At 46.9% G+C, this 20,809-nt stretch overlaps 1 protein-coding gene across 8 annotated transcripts in view; it reads right to left on the minus strand.

The window, feature by feature from the left end:
• SERAC1 (serine active site containing 1) overlaps nucleotides 1–20,809 on the minus strand; it is a 1,540,408-nt gene that overhangs the window by 907,390 nt on the left and 612,209 nt on the right. For all 8 annotated transcript variants that reach the window (XM_073561007.1, XM_073561005.1, XM_073561004.1 and 5 more), the window contains 2 exons: nucleotides 18,100–18,213; nucleotides 14,287–14,449 (listed from right to left, as the gene is read on the minus strand). In XM_073561007.1, the coding sequence (XP_073417108.1) occupies nucleotides 14,287–14,449; nucleotides 18,100–18,213 (277 nt within the window). The remainder of the gene's footprint in view (nucleotides 1–14,286; nucleotides 14,450–18,099; nucleotides 18,214–20,809) is intronic.

Raw genomic sequence — 20,809 nt, forward strand, 5'->3', positions numbered from 1 at the left:
GTCCTTCACCACAACCAAGATTGAAGGATGACGCAGGCCATACTACTGATTACTCCATGGAGCTGTTTTCACATACCATGCCTGGATTATCAAGTGAAATGGTGAATTACCCAGGCCAAGATGAATCTGACATGGAGTGCACTGATGCACAGCCGCTGATAGATGATTCTGCTGGTACATTCACTCAGAGCACTACATTGTCCTCGCAGTGTACAGAGCCAGATTCTGACCCTGATGAGACTCAGGTGCCCCTTCCCGCACACTATACCACCATACACGGTGACACAGAGGAAGGTGCACATGACATTGAAGAGGAGGTGATGGATGACCCAGTTGTTGACCCAGATTGGCATCCATTGGGGGAAGAGGGTGCTGCTTCCAATAGCTCAGATGAGGAGCATCCACAGCAGACATCAACATCGCAACAGCTGTTATCTGGCAGGCCTGGAGCACTCCAAAGACAGTGTCATGGTATGCCTAGGTTACTTTAGGCAAAAACCCCGGGACCCCTGCGATGTCCCTCAGACTAGGGGAACCCTGTCTGTCCCTCTACCCAGGGTTTACACTGAAGGTGTGCCTGCCTGAGCCTCCACCCTGTCCCTGTCTCCTGTCCAGCCCTAAGCTGAACCCACCACCCTCCACCCAGTGAGGGGACCAGACACCAGACCCCACAAATACGTATGGACAGGGGTAAAAGAAACACCACACAGTTAATACACAAGGGAATACAATAATGTGCAAGGGCAACCAAATATATATATATAACAGATTGGAGAAAGAACCACTTAGGGATATACTGCACCAGATATCAGACGCTCCAACACCACCACTGCTGACCGGTATTGCTAGCACTAGGCTAAAGCTATAGTCGGCGACGCCCACAGTCAGGACGAACTATTTAAAGACCAAGGGCGTGGCCCAGTCCTCAGCCAGCATGACAACCTGGTTAACCCTATCCCGACTGGAACAGAATACCCAACAGGGTATTACCGCTGTCTGCCGGACACCCTGGTGTGAACAGTGTCCGACATGACAGACAGGTTCCAAAAGTCAAAAGAGTTGCTGGACAGCTTGTCCAGAGGGTCAAAACATCACAGCGTGCTAGGCCGCAAAATGTCTGCCAAAGTAGGAAGAGTGCAGTGTGGCACTTTTTTGAACAAAATCCTCATGATCAGGCCAAGGTTATCTGTAAGAAGTGCGCAAAGACCTTTAGCCGAGGGAAAAATCTGAAAAATTTGAATACCAGTTGCATGCTTAGACATTTAACCAGCATGCACTTGCAAGCGTGGACACAACACCAAACCTCAAGTGCCACATGTGCAACTGATCACAAAGAAGGTAGTCAGCAACGCTACATTGTTTCCCCCACTGTAAGCCCACCGGTTAGCACAGCAGCAAATGTTGAGGTGTCGTTGCAAGGCCACGGCATTCCGGGAATCCCACTGTTATATCAACGAAATACTGAATCTAGGCCATCAGAAAGAACACCAACTCCATCACCATCATCAACCCTCTCTCAGTCCGCCCTGTCCACCGCTACTTCCACCATATGCAGCTCTCAAGTCCAGCTCACCCTCCCAGACACTATGAGTAGGTCAAGAAAGTACTCAGTCTCTCATCCGCGTACACTGGGTTTGAACGCCCACATTGCCAAACTAATCTCGTTTGAGATGATGCCCTATCGGTTGGTGGAATGCGCAGCTTTCCGCGAACTCATGGCCTATGCAGTACCACGCTATGACCTACCCAGTCGCCACTTCTTCTCTCGCAAAGCCATCCCAGCCCTCCACCATCATGTGAAAGACCGCATTGTCCATGCACTCAAGCAGTCAGTGAGTGGAAAGGTGCACCTCACAACTGATGCATGGTCCAGTCGGCATGGCCAGGGCCGTTACGTGTCCATCACTGCGCACTGGGTTAATGTGGTGGATGCAGGGTCCACAGGGGACAGCGGTGGTGGGACAGTGCTGCCTAGCCCACGGTATAGGAAACAGTTGGCTGTAGGCGTTCCACCCTCCTCCTCCTCCTCCTCCAGAAGCGAAAGCTCGTCCACAGAGCGCAGTCGTACGAGCACTCCATCTGCAGCTGCCACTGTTGCACACGAGGTGTCCCTTTATCGAGCAGCTAGTGGAAAGTGTCAGCAGGCTGTGTTGCAGATGATGTGTTTGGGCGACAGACACACCGCCGAGGTGCTGGCCGAGTACTTGAAGCGACAAACTGAGTCATGGCTGGGCAGTGTACATCTTGAGGCAGGCAAGGTAGTTAGTGATAACGGCCGTAATTTTGTGGCAGCCATAGCCCTTTCAAAACTCAGCCACATACCTTGCTTGGCTCACACCTTGAACCTGGTGGTGCAGTGCTTCCTCAAAAATTATCCGAAGTTAACAGCCCTGCTCCATAAGGTGCGAAGACTGTGCGCGCACATCCGCCGGTCGCCTGTACACTCCGTTCGTATGCAGAAACTGCAGCGATTGCTCCACCTTCCCAACCACCGCCTCATTATCGACATTGCAACAAGGTGGAACTCCACCCTGCACATGGTGGAGCGGCTGTGCGAGCAGAGGCAGGCCATAATGCATTTGTGGGAGGATACACGGCCAGGCACTTTGAGAGCAGACATGGAGTTGTCAGGTGTGCAGTGGTCGAAGCTGAAAGACCTCTGTAAAGTCCTTCAGTGTTTTGAGGAATGCACACGGCTGGTAAGCGCAGACGACGCCATCCTAAGCATGAGCAACCCACTTATGCGTCTGCTCATGCAAACTTTGACGCACCTTAAGGAGCAGGCGTCTGCAGCCAATGTTGACGAGGAGGAAGAGGTGGAGGGAATCCTTGATGACATTCAGCCATTGTCTGCTCAGGGACCTCTCCTGGAAGAGTTGGAGGAAGAAGAGGAGGAGGAGGATGATGATGGGGATGATTACTTAGGGGAGGAGGATGCATCTCGTGGGGCAAGTGAAAATGTTGGCGTGGCAAGGTCTGGTACAGGGTTTGTGCGTGACTGGAGGGATGTGGATTTGCCAGAAAGTGCTCCTCCAACCAGCACTCGCAGTGCATCATTGACACCGGGAACATTGGCCCACATGTCAGATTATACCTTGCGGATCCTAAAAAGGGACCCCCGCATTGCCAAAATGATGAACGATGACGACTACTGGTTGGCTAGCATCCTGGATCCACACTATAAAGGCAAATTACAAAACATCATGCCACAGGAGAACCTTGACCTAATATTGGCTAATAAACAAGCAACTCTGGTAAATCGGTTGCTTGAGGCATTCCCAGCACACAGCAGCGGTGATGGTTCTCACACGAGCCGTACGGGCCGGGGGCAGCTTGGCAGAGGTGTTCATGGTGCACACAGCAGAAGTGGCGTTGGAGACAGGGGTTTCATGACAATGTTGTGGACTGATTTTTCAAGTACCGCTCACACAACTGGTAATACAGCATCAATGGAAAGTGACAGGAGACAGCAATTGTCAACTATGGTTACAAACTACTTTTCCTCCCATATCGATGTTCTCCCACACAGGTCATTCCCCTTTGACTATTGGGCAGCTAAACTGGACACCTGGCCTGAATTGGCACAATATGCCTTACAGGAGCTCGCTTGCCCAGCTGCAAGTGTGCTATCGGAAAGAGTCTTCAGTGCAGCTGGATCAATCCTGACAGAAAAAAGGACCCGTCTGTCAACCCAAAATGTGGATGATCTAACCTTCATTAAAATGAACCATGCATGGGTTTCCAAGGATTTTGTCCCACCTTCCCCTGATGACACATAGGGTGACAGAAAAATGGCTTGCTTTGGTCCACTTCTTCCTGGGACTTGACCTATTTCGCCTTTTGCATCAGCTGAATGTCCAACATCAACATATGCCACTTTCTAAAACTCCCTAACTGTACTGCCTCCCCCCCCATGGCCGGGGTCACCACCTAGCGCACGACACCGTGTGAGTGCCGTTGCCCTGGACAGGTGGGTAGGCCGACTCTTGGGCGCGGGCACTGGCACAGGGTCCCTCATAGTGCAATCAAGTGTCTCTGACGGTGGTGGTGCACACCCGCCATCAGACACACCGCCGTACTATGAGGGGCCCAGTGCCAGTACCGACGCCCACGAGTGGGCCCCCCTTGCTTGGGCAGGGCCCCAGCATTTGCAATCTTTACCTCTCCCTGCTCCTCTGCTGTGTAGTCTGGGCCGTCAAATCCATACTGTGCCTGACACCGTCTGAGCCTGCCTCCTGATGTATAGACATATCTTTTGAATGTGTACGCTATCCATACATGTTATCCGGGGATACGGTACCCTTTCTCACCTTTGTGCAATCGCTTGCAAGCCATACTGGGCCTTACACCGTCTGAGCCTGCCTCCTGATGTATAGACATATCTTTTGAATGTGTACGCTATCCATACATGTTATCCGGGGATACAGTACCCTTTCTCACCTTTGTGCAATCACTTGCAAGCCATACTGGGCCTAACACCGTCTGAGCCTGCCTCCTGATGTATAGACATATCTTTTGAATGTGTACGCTATCCATACATGTTATCCGGGGATACGGTACCCTTTCTCACCTTTGTGCAATCACTTGCAAGCCATACTGGGCCTTACACCGTCTGAGCCTGCCTCCTGATGTATAGACATATCTTTTGAATGTGTACGCTATCCATACATGTTATCCGGGGATACGGTACCCTTTCTCACCGTTGTGCAATCACGTGCAAGCCATACTGGGCCTAACACCGTCTGAGCCTGCCTCCTGATGTATAGACATATCTTTTGAATGTGTACGCTCTCCATACATGTTATCCGGAGATACGGTACCCTTTCTCACCTTTGTGCAATCACTTGCAAGCCATACTGGGCCTTACACCGTCTGAGCCTGCCTCCTGATGTATAGACATATCTTTTGAATGTGTACGCTATCCATACATGTTATCCGGGGATACGGTACCCTTTCTCACCTTTGTGCAATCACTTGCAAGCCATACTGGGCCTTACACCGTCTGAGCCTGCCTCCTGATGTATAGACATATCTTTTGAATGTGTACGCTATCCATACATGTTATCCGGGGATACGGTACCCTTTCTCACATTTGTGCAATCACGGGCAAGCCATACTGGGCCTAACACCGTCTGAGCCTGCCTCCTGATGTATAGACATATCTTTTGAATGTGTACGCTATCCATACATGTTATCCGGGGATACGGTACCCTTTCTCACATTTGTGCAATCACGGGCAAGTCATACTGGGCCTAACACCGTCTGAGCCTGCCTCCTGATGTATAGACATATCTTTTGAATGTGTACGCTATCCATACATGTTATCCGGGGATACGGTACCCTTTCTCACCTTTGTGCAATCACGTTTAACCCATACTGGGCGTGAGAACGGCTGGCGAGCTGTTAAGCAAGCTACAGCACCTATGGTTTGCACACGTAAGTTTTTCATTTTTTTCAGGAAAGACGGTTAGGCCTAATTCCGGAACTGCGGTTGACCTGCACTTACTGGGAAATCATAGTTCGCGAGTAATAATTGTAATCAGTGATCCCCATCACTAACGTTGTTCAGCGGGTTATCTGCACCTGTAAGTGACAAACGCTGGCCTTTTCAGTGTAGCGCACATGCAGCCCCGGACATGTAAGGGCATGACACACCAGTTATTGGCCAATCTCATGTGCCAGAGCCTCACGTGTCCCTCTAGTAAGCCGGACTCGGACAGCGGGGCATGACGGAGTCTCGTTCGTTAACGGAATTAAGCTTGCAATGTGTGCATCTGTTCTGTAGCTGGCATGGTTGAGGTTGCCCGTGTTGAGTCAAATTACGCCGTAGGCTCCACTCCTGGTGGTGCCCTTCTGGACATTCCTTTAAGGTTCAGCTTTGCAACCATACTGCCCACGTAAAACAAACACTTTGCCTTCATGAATGCTGTTTGGAGGGTCATGACTCGTGGGAATAACGCCGCCCAATCAGTTAACCTGCTAGAGAGATCCTTCGTTGCTCCAAAGCATGACATCACACTCCCTAGGAGGAAGGTAATGCCACTGTGGCGACCGTACTCCTGGGGGCGACACAAGTGCACTGATGCCCAGCCACTGCTCGATGAATCTGCTGGTACATTGACCCAGACCACTACATTCCCCTCGCACGCTACCCGGCCTGAATCTGACCCTGATGAAACTCAGGTTACCCTTCCCATATACAGTTCCATCTTACACGGTGACAAAGAGGAAGCTGCAGATGAAAGTGCAGGTTCGCCCCACCCGCCATCAGACACACCACCGTACTATCAGGGGCCCTGTGCCAGTGCCGTCGCCAACGAGTGGGCCCCCCCTGCTTGCTCAGGATCACAGCACTTGCAAGGTTGAAATACTGTGCAGTGAGATGGAAGATGGGGACGACGAGGAGTCCAGACTAGTACAGGGATTCCCTAGCGAGGAGACTTATTTGATTGTTTTCAATGTTGGGACAGCAATTTTTGGGGAGCACTATACTCTGGAGAATGATAAATGGGGCCCACCATACACTGGAGCAGCATTTACAGGGCCCATTATACACTAGAGCATTAGAAATGGGGCCCATTATGTTTGGAGCATTATTTGGGCCCATAAGACAGTGGAGCTTCATCCATGGGGACCAACATATACTGTAGCATTATGTGGAGCTCATCATATACTGTTTCAAACATTATATGGGACCAATGATTCTGTATGGAGAAATAGATGGGCCTCGTCATGAGATGTAAAAAGTGAAGTATTTTTCATTGTACTATACCGCTATTTCTCTGCCGTATCGGAGCATGATGAGTTGTGGTATTATGTGTTAAAGGGGCGCTCTTTCGCCCAGGGCACATGAAAACCTGGAGCCAGCCCTACCCCCCCACAACTTTAGCCAAATAACCCCCATTTTTTAGTGCGTAACTTGTATTATGAAGTTAATTAAGGTTGACCAGCTTAAGTAAGAAGAATTGATGCTTTTGGCATTCAAATGAGCACTGTAGGTGTGTTTCCTGTCCTCCTCTCACTGCCGACTTTTATTCCCCATTGACTTACATTGGGTTTCGTGTTTCGGGACGACCCCGACTTTTCCCTATAATCGGCCGATCTTGCTCGACCCGACTTTTGGAAAAGTCGGGTTTCACGAAACGAAACTCGACCATAAAAAACCAAAAGTCGCTCAACTCTAGTGCAGAGTTTAGTCGAAAGTCTTTTGCAGAGAGCAGCGGTCGGTTAGGCCGATAGACAGAAATGAGGGAGGAGATGTAGGGGGTGCTGCACTGTGGAGAGCTTTGTGGGTGAGAACAAGTACTTTGAATTGGATCCTATAATGAATGGGCAGCCAATGTAAGGACTGTCGAAGAGCGGATGTGTCCGAGTACCGATTAGCCAGATAGATGACCCAGGCTGCTGTATTAAGTATGGACTGGAGAGAGGATAGTCAAGTAACGGGGAGGCCAATTAATAGAGCGTTTGCAGTAATCCAGGCGAGAGTGGATCAATGCTACAGTGAGGGTTTTTGTTGTTTCCATGGTGAGAGAAGGGCGTATTTTAGAGATGTTCTTTTGGTGTAAGTGGCAAGAGTGGGCAAGAGATTGTATATGGGATGTGAAGGAGAGATTGGTGTCAAACAAAACACCCAGACAGCGCGCCTGCTGCCGGGGTGTTATTGTGGTGCCACCCACGGAGAGGGAAATGTCTGATTTAGGGAGGATAGTAGACGGTGGGAGCAGAAGTAGTTCAGTTTTGTAGAGGTTGAGTTTCAGATAGAGAGCGGACATAATGTTGGAGACTGCGAACAGACAGTCACTGGCGTTCTGTAGTACAGCGGGAGTAAGGTTGAGGAATGATGTATATCGTTGACAGTCATCAGCATAAAGAGGATACTGAAAGCCAAATCTGCTGATGGTCTGTCCAATTGGGGCTGTGTAGAGAGAGAAGAGAAGGGGGCCAAGGACTGAGCCCAGAGGTACCCCGACAGCGAAAGGAAGAGGAGATGACGTGGAGCCAGAGAACAAAACACTGAAGGAGCGGTCAGAAAGATAGGAAGAGAACCAGAAGAGAGCAGTGTCCTTAATGCCTAGTGACTGGAGCCTAGAGAGTATGAGATGGTGGTCAACAGTGTCGAAAGCTGCAGATAGGTCGAGAAGATTGAACAGAGAGTGGTCACCATTACGTTTTGCTGCCAGAAGGTCATTGGTCACTTTGAGTGCAGTTTCAGTCGAATGTAGGGGGCAGAAACCGGACTGTGAAGGGTCCAGAAGGGAGCGAGTGGAGAGGTAACGGGTAAGACGGGAGTAAACTAGGTGCTCCAAAAGTTTAGAGATGTAGGGGAGATTGGAGACTGGTCTGTAGTTGTTTGTGCAGGATGGGTCGAGAGCGGGTTTCTTTAGTAATGGAGTAACGATGGTGTGTTTGAAGGAGGATGGGAAAATGCCGGAGGAGAGGGAGAGATTAAAGATTGCAGTTAGGTGAGTTGTGACGACTGGAGAGCGAGACTGGAGGAGATGTGAGGGAATGGGGTCGGTAGTGCATGTGGTCGGACGAGAGGAAGAGAGGAGTCTGGAGACTTCTTCTGTGATGGGATCAAATATGGAAAGTGAGCCAGGGGACATGCAGGAAGGGATGGGAGTCGCAGCACTTGGTGGTTGGGAGCAGATTTCCTGACGGATATTATCTATTTTTTCTGTAAAGTGGGAGGCCAGGTCATCAGCACAAATGTCTGTGATAGGGTCTCGTGCTTTCAGCCTGAGTAGAGAGTGAAAGGTGTCATCATAAAGTCCATGGTTTAGGGAATAAAGTTCCTGCTTTCCAGCAGAAAGGGCGCAACAGGTGAAAAAAAAAATACAATAATCATTCACTTAGGCCGTCCGTACTACACCCATCTCTTGGGGTGCTTCAGGGCTCCATCACCCACAGGGGTGCAGAACAGTCCATTTAAATCAAGGTGCAACGTGCAAAACTTTGCTTTGAATATATATATATATATAAAGTCCTATCAAATCAACGGCGTACATCCTGTGCCGCTGCAAAAGTGGCTGAATCCCACGCCCTATTTTGGGCCAAGGACGACTCTGCAGCCACAGAGGTCATAGGCTACCACAAAGAAACCACTTCTGAATTGGGCCTGGCAATAGCCCAGTTGTCAGGTGTCAGCTGAGCCTGCTCCGGGCCCAGAAAGAGTCCCAGGTCATCTTCAACGCAGAGAGTGAATGCTACAGCACAATAATCCCGGGGGCAGTCCTCTTTTATAAATGACACAAAGTCTCTGTCATGATCCAGGTTGGATTATGACAGATTTTGCACAAGTAACCTTTTTTTCCTTTAAGCTGTTTGCTTAAAGTTAGTTTTGCCCCTGGTGGCCATTAGGGTCATTACACTGTGGTTGTTTTAGTTCTAGCTTTGCCCCCCGGTGGGTGTTAGGGTCATTGCACTCTGGTTACTTTAGTTTAGTTGCCCCCGGTGGCCGCTAGTGTTATTGCATGTGATTATGAAGCAGGTGTGATTCCCTGGCTCCTACCTATAAAGGAGTTGCAGGTGGTCTCACTCAGCTCAGGGGAGCTCTGGTGTAAAGTCTGGTGAATGAAGGAACGACAGAGAGGAGTTCCTTGCAGCTCAGGGGAGCTCTGGTGTAATAGCTTCAGGCGGAAGCTGAATTCAGGGGTCGAGCTTCAGGGGTGAAGCTGAACTTTGGTGTTGTACTCTGTTGCTGGGAGCAATAGTAACAGAGCAAAGCTAAGTGGTGTTTTTCCCTGTTTGTGACTTTCCTTGTGTGAGTATTAGTGCAGTGGTGGGATTAGTTTCTGCACCATCCAATTCACTAGAAAGGGATAGGTGCAGAGTGAGCTAGGGATTTGAGGTATCCAGCTCGTCGCCAGGTGCGGAACCTGCCTAGGGATCGTCAGGAGTGTAGGGACACTGACTCAGGGGAGTGCAGGAGGTCTCCACGTCCCCGTTCCCTATTGCAGGACCCTCCATTGTAACGGTTTCCCCTGTGTTTCCCTTATCTCTTTTTAAATTCGTCCTGCTGGAGGCGGTGTATCCAGGTTCACGGGTGTTGTAGAAATTCGCCCTGCTGGAGGCGGTGTATCCAGTCACACGTGACATTACAGTCTCCTTCCTGTAGAGATTTGCTGAATGTGACTGACGCTGCATTCACATAAATTTTGGCGTCAGTCCCATCTTCTCTTATGAAACCGTATCTCTAATCAACGTCGGTGTATACAAGCCGGCCGCGGGTACGTCGACAAGCCAGATCGCCCCCTCCAGGTTGGCGCAATTCAGCCCACACCTTCTTCTCCCTTTGCTTCTTCTTCTTGATGACATCCTCTATCCAGGTAGCCTGCGCGGAAGTAGGAAAAAGGCCCTCCGCTGGCAGGTGATAGTGGGAAGCACCCAGGAACATGGCGGTGTTGGAGACGGGACGGACCTCTGAGGAAAAAGGCCGTGGCGCAGATCCCCCAACATGGACACAAGGATGGATGACAGCCTCCGATACAGGGGCCCGTGGCGAGGACCATCCCTCCGGGGTGGGGTAAGGGGTTGAGGTGCACTCACCCTCTCAGGAACATTGGTCGCGCCCGTCCCGGGAATGCTAGATCCTTATGCGGATGCGCCTGTGTACACTGCTGGTGGCAAATAGAGCTTCGGCTCATACTCGGCTTCCGATGCTTGCGCCTCCAGGGCGGTTGTTGTTTCCAGGCCCCACTGAGTTAACAGCTTTCCGGACGACGAGGTTCTGACTCCTGGTGCCGCTCCGACACAGAGGCTCCGACCTTTCAGAAGATCATGACTCTGCCGACCACTAGTTCTGCGCTTGAGGCACCACCGAGAGTGGGTGAGTGGGGAACTCTGCGGTGTCTTCCCACGATCTGTCGGGCCGGGATCTTTCCATTTCCTGCCGCCACCTCCACTCTATGAGGACTATGCCTCAGCAGCTTCGGGTGCAAGAGTGCTCCATCGCTGTCGGTCCAAGATCACACACTGGTGCCACACAGCTGCACCCGGGTTTTCTTTCTAGGCCCCACCCACTTCCAGGTGGGGACGCCTCTGACAACTCCTCCCATTTGCTGGAATTCTGTAGGGTAGGGCGAGGTCTTCTTTTCTTTATCCGCACCCACTAGGGGCAGACCGGGGAATATCGACAGGTGGATTTTGGTGCCAATACTGTACTGAAATGCCCACGAAGGGAAAGGTCCATGTCTTCTTCTTTTACTTCCATGCCATTTCCCGCCATCTTCACGGCCACCATTTTGGCCAACACAATATCAAGTCAAGTCCAGTTTGTTAGTCACATCCAGCATTTCAAAAGCATCCACAAAATCTTCATCTTTAAGTTTTCTGAACACAGCAATTACTTTCACATCATCCACTTCTTCTTTCTTTGCGATTTCTCAGCATTGCGAGGTAGTTGCATCCTGCCGACTACGCCAAGTGTAAGGGAGGTCCAGAGCCATAGCCATGACCGAGCACTCTGAAGCATCTGTGCTATGGCCTCCTCTCACATGAAAACAGCATTCTTTGACCAGCATACCTGTGTCTTCTCACTGCGCCATCAGGGATACTCTACTGTGGTGCTGAAGCCTTTCTACAACTGGTTTCGCAAGAATTGAGACACAGTCCAGTGCAAATGCAACAAGTGAAACTTTACTTGAACAACTTGGTAGCACATTCTTGTCACTAACAACATCAACAGCAAGTTCCATGCAGTTCTCATTCTGTTCTTTCCCTGTACTCAGTTCCACGTCCTCCAGCACATTACGGGGTAATAGCGCCTTAGGCAGTACCGCAGCATTCTCCCTGTTCAGATTCACTGTGCTTGGGGATTCTCTGGCCGGTTTCGCCCTGGTCCTGAGAGCATCGGCCCATGCAACTATCTGTCACATGTTGAACAACCTGCGCCCTGTACTATTCTGAACGGCTTCCTTTCTCGAGCTATGAACTGCTACAATCCTGCTGTCAGGAGCACCGCACTGCACTTGCTCACTGAGCCAGTGAGCGTGTCCTGAGTACAAAGACTGTGCAAAAAGATACCTGCGGAGCGGGGTCTCAGTGGTGACAATGCATGCTCCAAGCTCACAGGACCTGAAGCATGTGACTGCTGGGGGCGTGGCCTCAGCGCCACAGAGCCAGAAGCTGCAGGGAAACTCCTAGAAAGGTAACTACTGGACAATGTAACCAAGGGGCATAGACAGAGACAGAAACCAGATCAAGCCGGGTCAAAGCACGAGATAGCAATACAGTACCAAAGGGTTAGACAGAATGGATAGTCAGGACGTAGCAATAGATCAGAAAACCAGAATGGGCAATAGACAGTACAATAGGGACAAACTGTAACGGAGTAACGATAGCCAAGCCAGGAGGTCAGAAACGGAAAAGACAATAGTGCCGAAATGAGAAACGGAGTACAGAGTGAGGGAACGGACCAGGTCATACATGGGAAGCAAACAAGCAATGCAGAATACACGCACACCAGGGGTCAGACACACCAGAACAACAGTATAGCTGACAGAGAACCCTGGTAAAGAGTGAGTATAAATACCCCTCCCAGATCCAGAAAGAGGCCACGAACACTTAACCCTGTGAGTGCAGGGCAAGAACCCTGTTCAAACCATGACACCTGCTGCTTGACACCATACTTCTGATCTATAGACTCTGAATGGCTAAGCTCCTCTTCTTATAATGTTATGTGACTGCTGAAGTGTCCTGGGCCTAGAGCCCATGTGGACTATGCGGGCACCCAGGTCCTTCTGACTACCTAAGGGAACATTCCTAGCTTACCACACAGCAGCCCCTCCTATGGGATAACTCTTTCCTATACTATTCACTAGCTGAAAGCTCTGTACACTATAATGCCCCATCTAGTGGCCAATCCAATAACTACACTTACCCTATACACTATACATAGCAGCATTACAATGGAATAACATTATACATATCTACATTTAGCAAGACACGGTAATACACATAACAGTGTAGCAGTACCATTGTATAGACATGTTAATACACTTAATCATGTAGCAGTACAATTATGTATTAACAAATAAACATACACTGATAATACACAGCACCAAGATGAAAGAGAAAGGCAAAGGTAAAACCGTACTATAGCATACCCCTACAGCAGTCCAGGCAATTAAGGGTCCGGAATGCAGCTGTTCTCGAACAGGGAAAATAATTTTATTTGAACAATGATGAAGGATGGATGAAAAGACAATTTTCAACACTGGCTTCCTGTTCTCTCCCTGACATTAGCAGCAGAGCAGTACCCACAACGTCCACAGTGGCCGAGATTTGCAGTAGTCCAATCGCTGGCATCTGAGGGCCTGAGACCCCTTCAGTGAAGGCTTTCCCAAGTCCTGGGGGCCTGTGTTGTAATCCTTCAGTCCGTATAAATCCTTTATTCGGTGTAGCAGATCTCTCCCATCCGGGAGTTTGGCAATGCCCCTTCTGGAGCACACATCTACCCTTGTCGACGTAGCCGGGCTTTCTGACAGGGAAGCAGCAGCTTCCACTTTCCTTGAGGCTGCAAGTCCAGCCCCTAATATTAATTAGTTCTGTCCCAACCTCTAGTATGTGCATTACAAGCACAGCATCACAGTTATTCATGGCAGACACAGCACATCTAAGACTAATAGTACAAAACACAGGAAGGCATAAAACACATCACCATACAAGACATTCTACATTAATACACATATTACTAAATACATCAGGTCAGACATAGAGCAGTGTTATAACTTATTTACATAAAAGGCACAGGGGTCGCACGGAAGGAGGAGAGGGCACAACTGAGGGGACCTGCCACCCCCTTACATTATCACCACTGTGTATATGGTGATATTAGTCTGTTATATTGCAATGTTATAAAATCTTACATAAAGTTATTATTGGAAATATAGATAATAGTCCTGATTTCCTATAGGCAGGATGCGATAAGCAATAGATATCTCAATCTGTTGAAGAAGGTGGGTATGGCATGGACCTGTGTGCTTTCAAATGCCAGGGCTGAATTTTAGTCCCAGTCCATCCCTGATCACTTTGGTCCCTATCCTCATTGTGTGTCAGGATCCAAATTTTAAATTAACCTATCAGTATGTTTGTGGAATGAAGAAGGAAATAGGAGCACCTAGAGTACATTGAAACAAAATACAAAACTGTATATGTGTGACAATAATTAGAAGTTTTTTTAGAAGAATGTTAAGAAATAAAGAAAATTAAGAAAAAAAACATAATTCAATTAAAATATATGTTATATTTAATTACAGGATTTATTGAGAGAAATGGCATTACCTGAATCCACAATGCTCGAGTGCAGATGCTCATGTAGGGCCAGGTTACCAATTATTCGCATTATACTTCTTTGTATTTTCTGAGAATCCTTGCGGAGCAAGTATATTCGCTGCAGCAGCTGCAAACCTCCATTCAACACAATGCTGTCAGCATGCGTGGATATCTATGTTGTAGATCACAAAAAGATTAATGAAAAAAAGTCAGAAAAGATTTTTATTTCACCAAACCAAAATACTTGCTCTTGAACAGACGCAACATGTTTATAAAACATATATTAACCCGTTAATGACCGCCGATACGCCTTTTAATGGCAGTAGTTAAGGGTACTTAAACCACAGTGCCGTGAATTCATGGCGCTGTGGAAAAAGTGTATAGCACCCCCCAGAGTCGGAATTACTCTGGGTCTGTTATTAACCGTATAACGGCGACCGGAAAAAATAAAAAAAAGTCAGATGTGCCATTTAATCGCACATCAGAGGAGAGAGAAATAGGGTCCCCGATACCCCCCTGTACCCCCTGGTGTCCCTGGGTCTCCTTGGCCTCCCCCCACGGCTGCCGGCGTCTTCTACCCGTAAGAAATTGGCGGGCGCATGCACAGTGCGGCTGCCGAGATCTGTCGGCCGGCAACCAGCAACAATAGGAAGATTTTTCCCATTGGTTCATTTTGGTGACTGTGATAGACCCTATCACAGTGATCAAAGTAAAAAAAAAGAAAAAGTAAATAAACCTCCCTTTATCACCCCCTTAGTTAGGGAAAAATAATGAAATAAAGAAAATATATTTATTTTCACTTTCCCGTTAGAGTTAGAATTAGGCTAATGTGAGCTGGGTTAAAATTAGGGTTAGGACTAGGGTTATGGTCAGAATTAGGGGTAGGGTTGGAATTAGGGTTAGGGTTGGAATTAGGGTTGGGATTAGGGTTAGGGTTGGGATTAGGGTTGGGGTTAGGATTAGGATTAGGGTTGGGATAAGGGTTAGAGTTGTGGCTAGGGTTGGATTAGGGTTAGGGGTGTGTTGGGATTAGGGTTGTGATTAGGGTTAGGGTTGGTTAGAATTGAGGGGTTTCCATTGTTTAGGCACATCAGGGGGTCTCCAAACGAGACATGGCGTCACCGTTGATTCCAGCCAATTTTGCATTCAAAAAGTCAAACGGTGCTCCCTCCCTTCCGAGCCCCGACGTGTGCCCAAACAGTGGTTTACCCCAACACATGGGGCATCAGCGTACTCAGGAAAAATTGCACAACAACTTTGAGGTTCTAATTTCTCCTGGTGCCCTTGGGAAAATAAAAAATTGGGGGCTAAAATATCATTTTTGTGGAAAAGAATGTCTCTGCGTTTTAAACATTTGTGAAGCATTTGGGGGTTCAAAGTGTTCACCACACATATAGGTAAGCTCCCTGTGGGATCTAGTTTCCAAAATGGGCTCACTTGTGGGGGGTTTCTACTGTTTAGGTACATCAAATGCTCTGCAAACGCAACATGATGCCCGCAGTCTGCATTCCAAAACATTACTACTTCCCTTTCGAGCCCCGACGTGTGCCCAAACAGTGATTGCCCCCACATATGGGGTGCCAACAAACTCAGGACAAATTGGACAACAACCTTTAGGGTCCAATTTCTCCTGTTACCCTTGTGAAAATAAAAAACTGCGAGCTAAAAAATAATTTTTGTGGAAGAGAAATGATTTTTTATTTTCATTGAAGCACTTGGGGGTTCAAAGTTCTCACAATACATCTAGATAAGTTCCTTGGGGGGTCTAGTTTCCAATATGGGGTCACTCGTGGAGGCTTTCTACTGTTTAGGCATATCAGGGGCTTTGCAAATGCAACATGACGCCCGCAGACTATTCCATCAAAGTCTGCATTCCAAAACGGCGCTCTTTCCCTTCCGAGCTCTGCCATGCGCCAAAACAGTGATTCCCCCCCCCCCACATATGGGGTATCAGCGTACCCAGGACAAATTGCACAACAACTTTTGTGGTCCAATTTCTCCTGATATGCATGTGAAAGTAAAAATTTGGGGTTGAAAACATAATGTTTGTGGAAAAAATATGATTTTATTAATTTCACGGCTCTACGTTATAAACTTCTGTGAAGCACTTGGGGTTCAAAGTGCTCACCACACATCTAGATAAGCTCCTTGGGGGTCTAGTTTCCAAAATGGGGTCACTTGTGGGGAGTTTTTACTGTTTAGGCACATAAGGGGCTCTGTAAACGCAACATGATGCCCGCAGACCATTCCATCAAAGTCTGCATTTCAAAATGTCACTACTTCCCTTTCGAGCCCCGACTTGTGCCCAAACAGTGATTCCCCCCCACATATGGGGTACCAGCATACTCAGGACAAACTGGACAACAACTTTTGGGGTCCAATTTCTCCTGGTACCCCTGTGAAAATAAAAAATTGCAGGCTAAAAAAATAATTTTTGAGGAAAAAAAAATATTTTTTTATTTTCATAGCTCTGAGTTAAAATCTTCTGTGAAGCACTTCTAGATAAGATACTTAAGGAGTCTAGTTTCCAAAATGGTGTCACTTGTGGGGGGTTGCCACTGTTTAAGCACATCAGGAGCTCTTCAAATGCAACATGGCGTCCGATCTCAATTCCAGCCAATTCTGCACTGAAAAAGTCAAACGTCGCTCCTTCCCTTCCGAGCTCTATGGTGCGCTCAAATAGTGGTTTGCCCACACATATGGGGTATCGGCATACTCAGGACAAATTGCACAACTTTGGGGGTCTAATTTCTCCTGTTACTCTTGTGAAAATAAAAATTTGGAGGCAAAAAAAAATAATTTTTGTGGAAAAAATACAATTTTTTATCTTCAGGGTTATACGTTATAAGCTTGTGTGAAGCACTTGGGGGTTCAAAGTGCTCACCACACATCTAGATTAGTTTCTTAAGGGGTATAGTTTCCAAAATGGTGTTACTTGTTGGGGGTTTCCACTGTTTCGGCACATCAGGGGCTCTCCAAATGCGACATGGTGTCCGATCTCAATACCAGCCAATTCTGCATTGAAAAAGTCAAACGGCGCTCCTCCCTTCCAAGCCCTGCCATGTGCCCAAACAGTGGTTTACCCCCACATATGGGATATCAGCGTATTCAGGAGAAATTGCACAACAAATTTTGCTTTTTATTTTCTCTTTTTACACTTGTGAAAATAAAAAAAATTGGTTCTGAAGTAAAATGTTTGTTAAAAAAAAGTTAAATGTTAATTTCATTGCTTCAGTTCCTGTGAAGCACGTAAAGGGTTATTAAACTTCATGAATGTGGTATTGAGCACCTTGAGGGGTGCAATTTTTAGAATGGTGTCACTTTTGGGTATATCTGTCATATTGACCCCTCAAAGTGACTTCAAATGTGCTGTGGTCCCTAAAAAAAGGTTTTGTAAATGTTGTTGTAAAAATGAGAAATCGCTGGTACATTTTTAACCCTAATAAGTTCCTAAGAAAAAAAATTGGTTCCAAAATTGTGCTGATGTAAAGCAGACATGTGGGGAATGTTATTTATTACGTATTTTGTGTGACATATCTTTCTGATTTATGGGCATAACAATTAAAAGTTTGAAAATTGCTAAATTTTTAAAATTTTCAACATATTTCCATTTTGTTTATAAATAAACACAAGTCATATCATCATATAAGTGATAAGATGCATGAACTGGGGACTTCCAAATAGTGCATGATACATCTTTTTATTTGGCTCAACTTTCTAGGTTCTAGGTATGTTTTACAGTATAGTTCTTATTCCAATCATTCAGTAAGTTGTTTATTACTGTGAATTTAGTGAAAGACAAATATAGTAGCTGTACATTACCCTAGAGTGTTTCAATAAAGCCTGTAAGCTATATACTTCCAGTTTCTCTGATGGAACAGAACTGAGACTTTCAGCATACGGTAATCCATTCCCACCAAAGCACCACAATCCTCTCTGAAAAAGAAATATAGTTGACTGCATTCCTGCACATTCAGATCTGACAAAAACATTGGAGTCATACAGCCTGTGAAAGTCTGTGACCTTCTTTTAATAACTTTATACCAAGAAATGCTGTTTTGAAAGCCATGAAGCGGCTAAAAGTAGACTTAGGTTTAGAAACCAAACATTAGTTTATATGTATAGTTTAAAAAAACGTAAACACAAAAAAACAACCAAAAAGACATTAAAGAAGATGCTTCAAGAAAAAAATCACCAGGCTTTCCAGAAGAGTAGAGATGGGTAGACACCTGGACGTTCGGGTCTGGCCATTTATTAAACATTTGGGTTCGGGTACCAGAAAAGTACCGGACCACATTCACTGTAATTGGGGGCCTGAACATCCTATATATGTCTCGCTGTAATGTGCATGAAAGCAAGGCAAACATCGCTTCTGATAGGTGGCAAAATCACTACCAGTCAGAGAGCCACGGTTCCCACACTGTCAAATGACAGAAACACACAGTATAACAAACATATTAAAGATACTCTGTTGTAAAAAAGTAACAGTAAACAGCAAGTGCTAGTAAAATGATAACAAAACAAGGTATTTGGTTGATACGTTTTTTGCAACAAATGCATGGTAAGCTGCTCTACCAAACGTCAAGGTATACCCATATCAGAGCAGTCCCTAACCGATGTATTTAAAAACCTGCACATGTGTACAGTACCTATATGAGCAGGATTCATAAAGGCAATGTCCGATGTGGACAAGCTGTGGAAGACGGCTTATATGTGCATGGCCCACAAGGGAGGGGTGGAGACCTCCCTAACCTTGCAAAAACAAGAAACCAATTGAATATAAACACATGGGCCATGCACACAGTGAACAAGTCTGTAGGACAGTGTTCATACCACCAAAAGACTGAAACACAGAAAAACACAGTCTAACAAACTTATAAAAATACTCTGTTGAAAAAAGTAACAGTAACCAGCAAGTGCTAGTAAAAAGATAACAAAACAGGGTATTTGGTTGATACGGCTTATATGTGCATGGTACTGTACACATGTTCAGGTTTTTAAATACATTGGTTAGGGACTGCTCTGATATGGGTACACCTTGACATTTGGTAGAGCGGCTTAGTATACATTTTTTGCAAAAAACATATCAACCAAATACCCTGTTTTATCATCTTTTTACTAGCACTTGCTGTTTACTTTTACTTTTTTACAACAGAGTATTTTTATACATTTGTTATACTGTATTTTTCTTTGTTTCAGTCTTTTGGAGGTGTGAACACTGTCCTACAGACTTGTTCACTGTGTACATGGCCCATGTGTCTATATTCAATTGCTGTCAAATGTCAGCGTAAGCTTGCAGCTGTGATCGGAGGTATAAGTTCACCTCCAGTCACTGGTGTCAGTTGATGGGACTACCGCTCCCATCAGCCAATGTCTGCTGCAGCCAATAACAGTGAGAGCAGGAGTGGCTGATGGGAGTATTCATCAGCTGGCTGCTGCACTGTAAATAAATAATGTAAAAAAAAAAACCTGAGTGGGTGTAGTGAAATATGTATATTTATGCATGCATGACCAGCAGTAAATTAACATCTGTCCTTACACTGCAGCTCTCCAAACAGGTCAAACAGGTGTTATCCTGAGAAGGCAGTCTCCTGTCTCCAATCTCACAGGGGGCTTTACTGAGAACCACAAGTGGAAACATTTCACACCCTCCAACTCTTTTGAAGAAGAGATGCCAACTGGAGAATTACACTATCTATATATGAGAAAGATTACACAAAGGGTTTCAGAGGGTGTCCTTCACCCCCACCAAAAGTTAAGGATGCGGCAGCCCACACTTCAGATTACTGTATGGATCTCTTTTCACATACCATGCCTGGGTTATCCAGTCAAATCCTGAATTCCCCAGTCCAAGATGAATCTGACATGGAGTGCACTGATGCACAGCCACTGCTAGATGATTCTGCTGGTACATTGACCCAGAGCACTACATTGCCCTCGTAGTCTACTGAGCCAGAATCTGACCCTGATGAAACTCAGGTGCCCCTTCCCGCATACTATACCACCTTACACGGTGACACAGAGGAAGGTAAAGAGGAAGGTGCAGATGACTTTGAAGAGCAGGTGATGGATAACCCAGTTCTTGACCCAGATTGGCATCCATTGGGGAGGAGGGTGGCTGTCACGATACTAGTGGATACAACTGGACACCAGTGGCTAGGTCAAAGAGACTGCAGACACAGTGGGTTGCGCAAGCAATATTGTATTAGTGATCTGAATGCAATATACTGTAGCATATAAGTCCAGATAAATGTTCAGTCAATATGATAAATGGTAATAGCAGAGCTGATACTCTGCGACACAGCATGCAAAGTCACTGAGCAATGAGTGCACAAGACCCAGACTCTTGCAGGGAGGAGGAACACACTAGCTGGCTGGAGTTCTTACTTCACCGCAGATGTAGTCAGGCAGAGGTTCCTGAAGTCAAGTGTTCAGCAATCACTCGGTCGGCAGGCAGGGATCCAGACGTGCAGGTTGGCAGAGGACTCCGCCGTTAAGAGAGGACCAACAGGGATAGTAAGTCCAGGCTTGG

This window comes from Dendrobates tinctorius, unplaced genomic scaffold (genome assembly GCF_039654945.1).
Source record: "Dendrobates tinctorius isolate UK_male_01 unplaced genomic scaffold, ASM3965494v1 ptg000310l, whole genome shotgun sequence".
In the NCBI taxonomy this organism is placed as follows: Eukaryota; Metazoa; Chordata; class Amphibia; order Anura; family Dendrobatidae; genus Dendrobates; species Dendrobates tinctorius.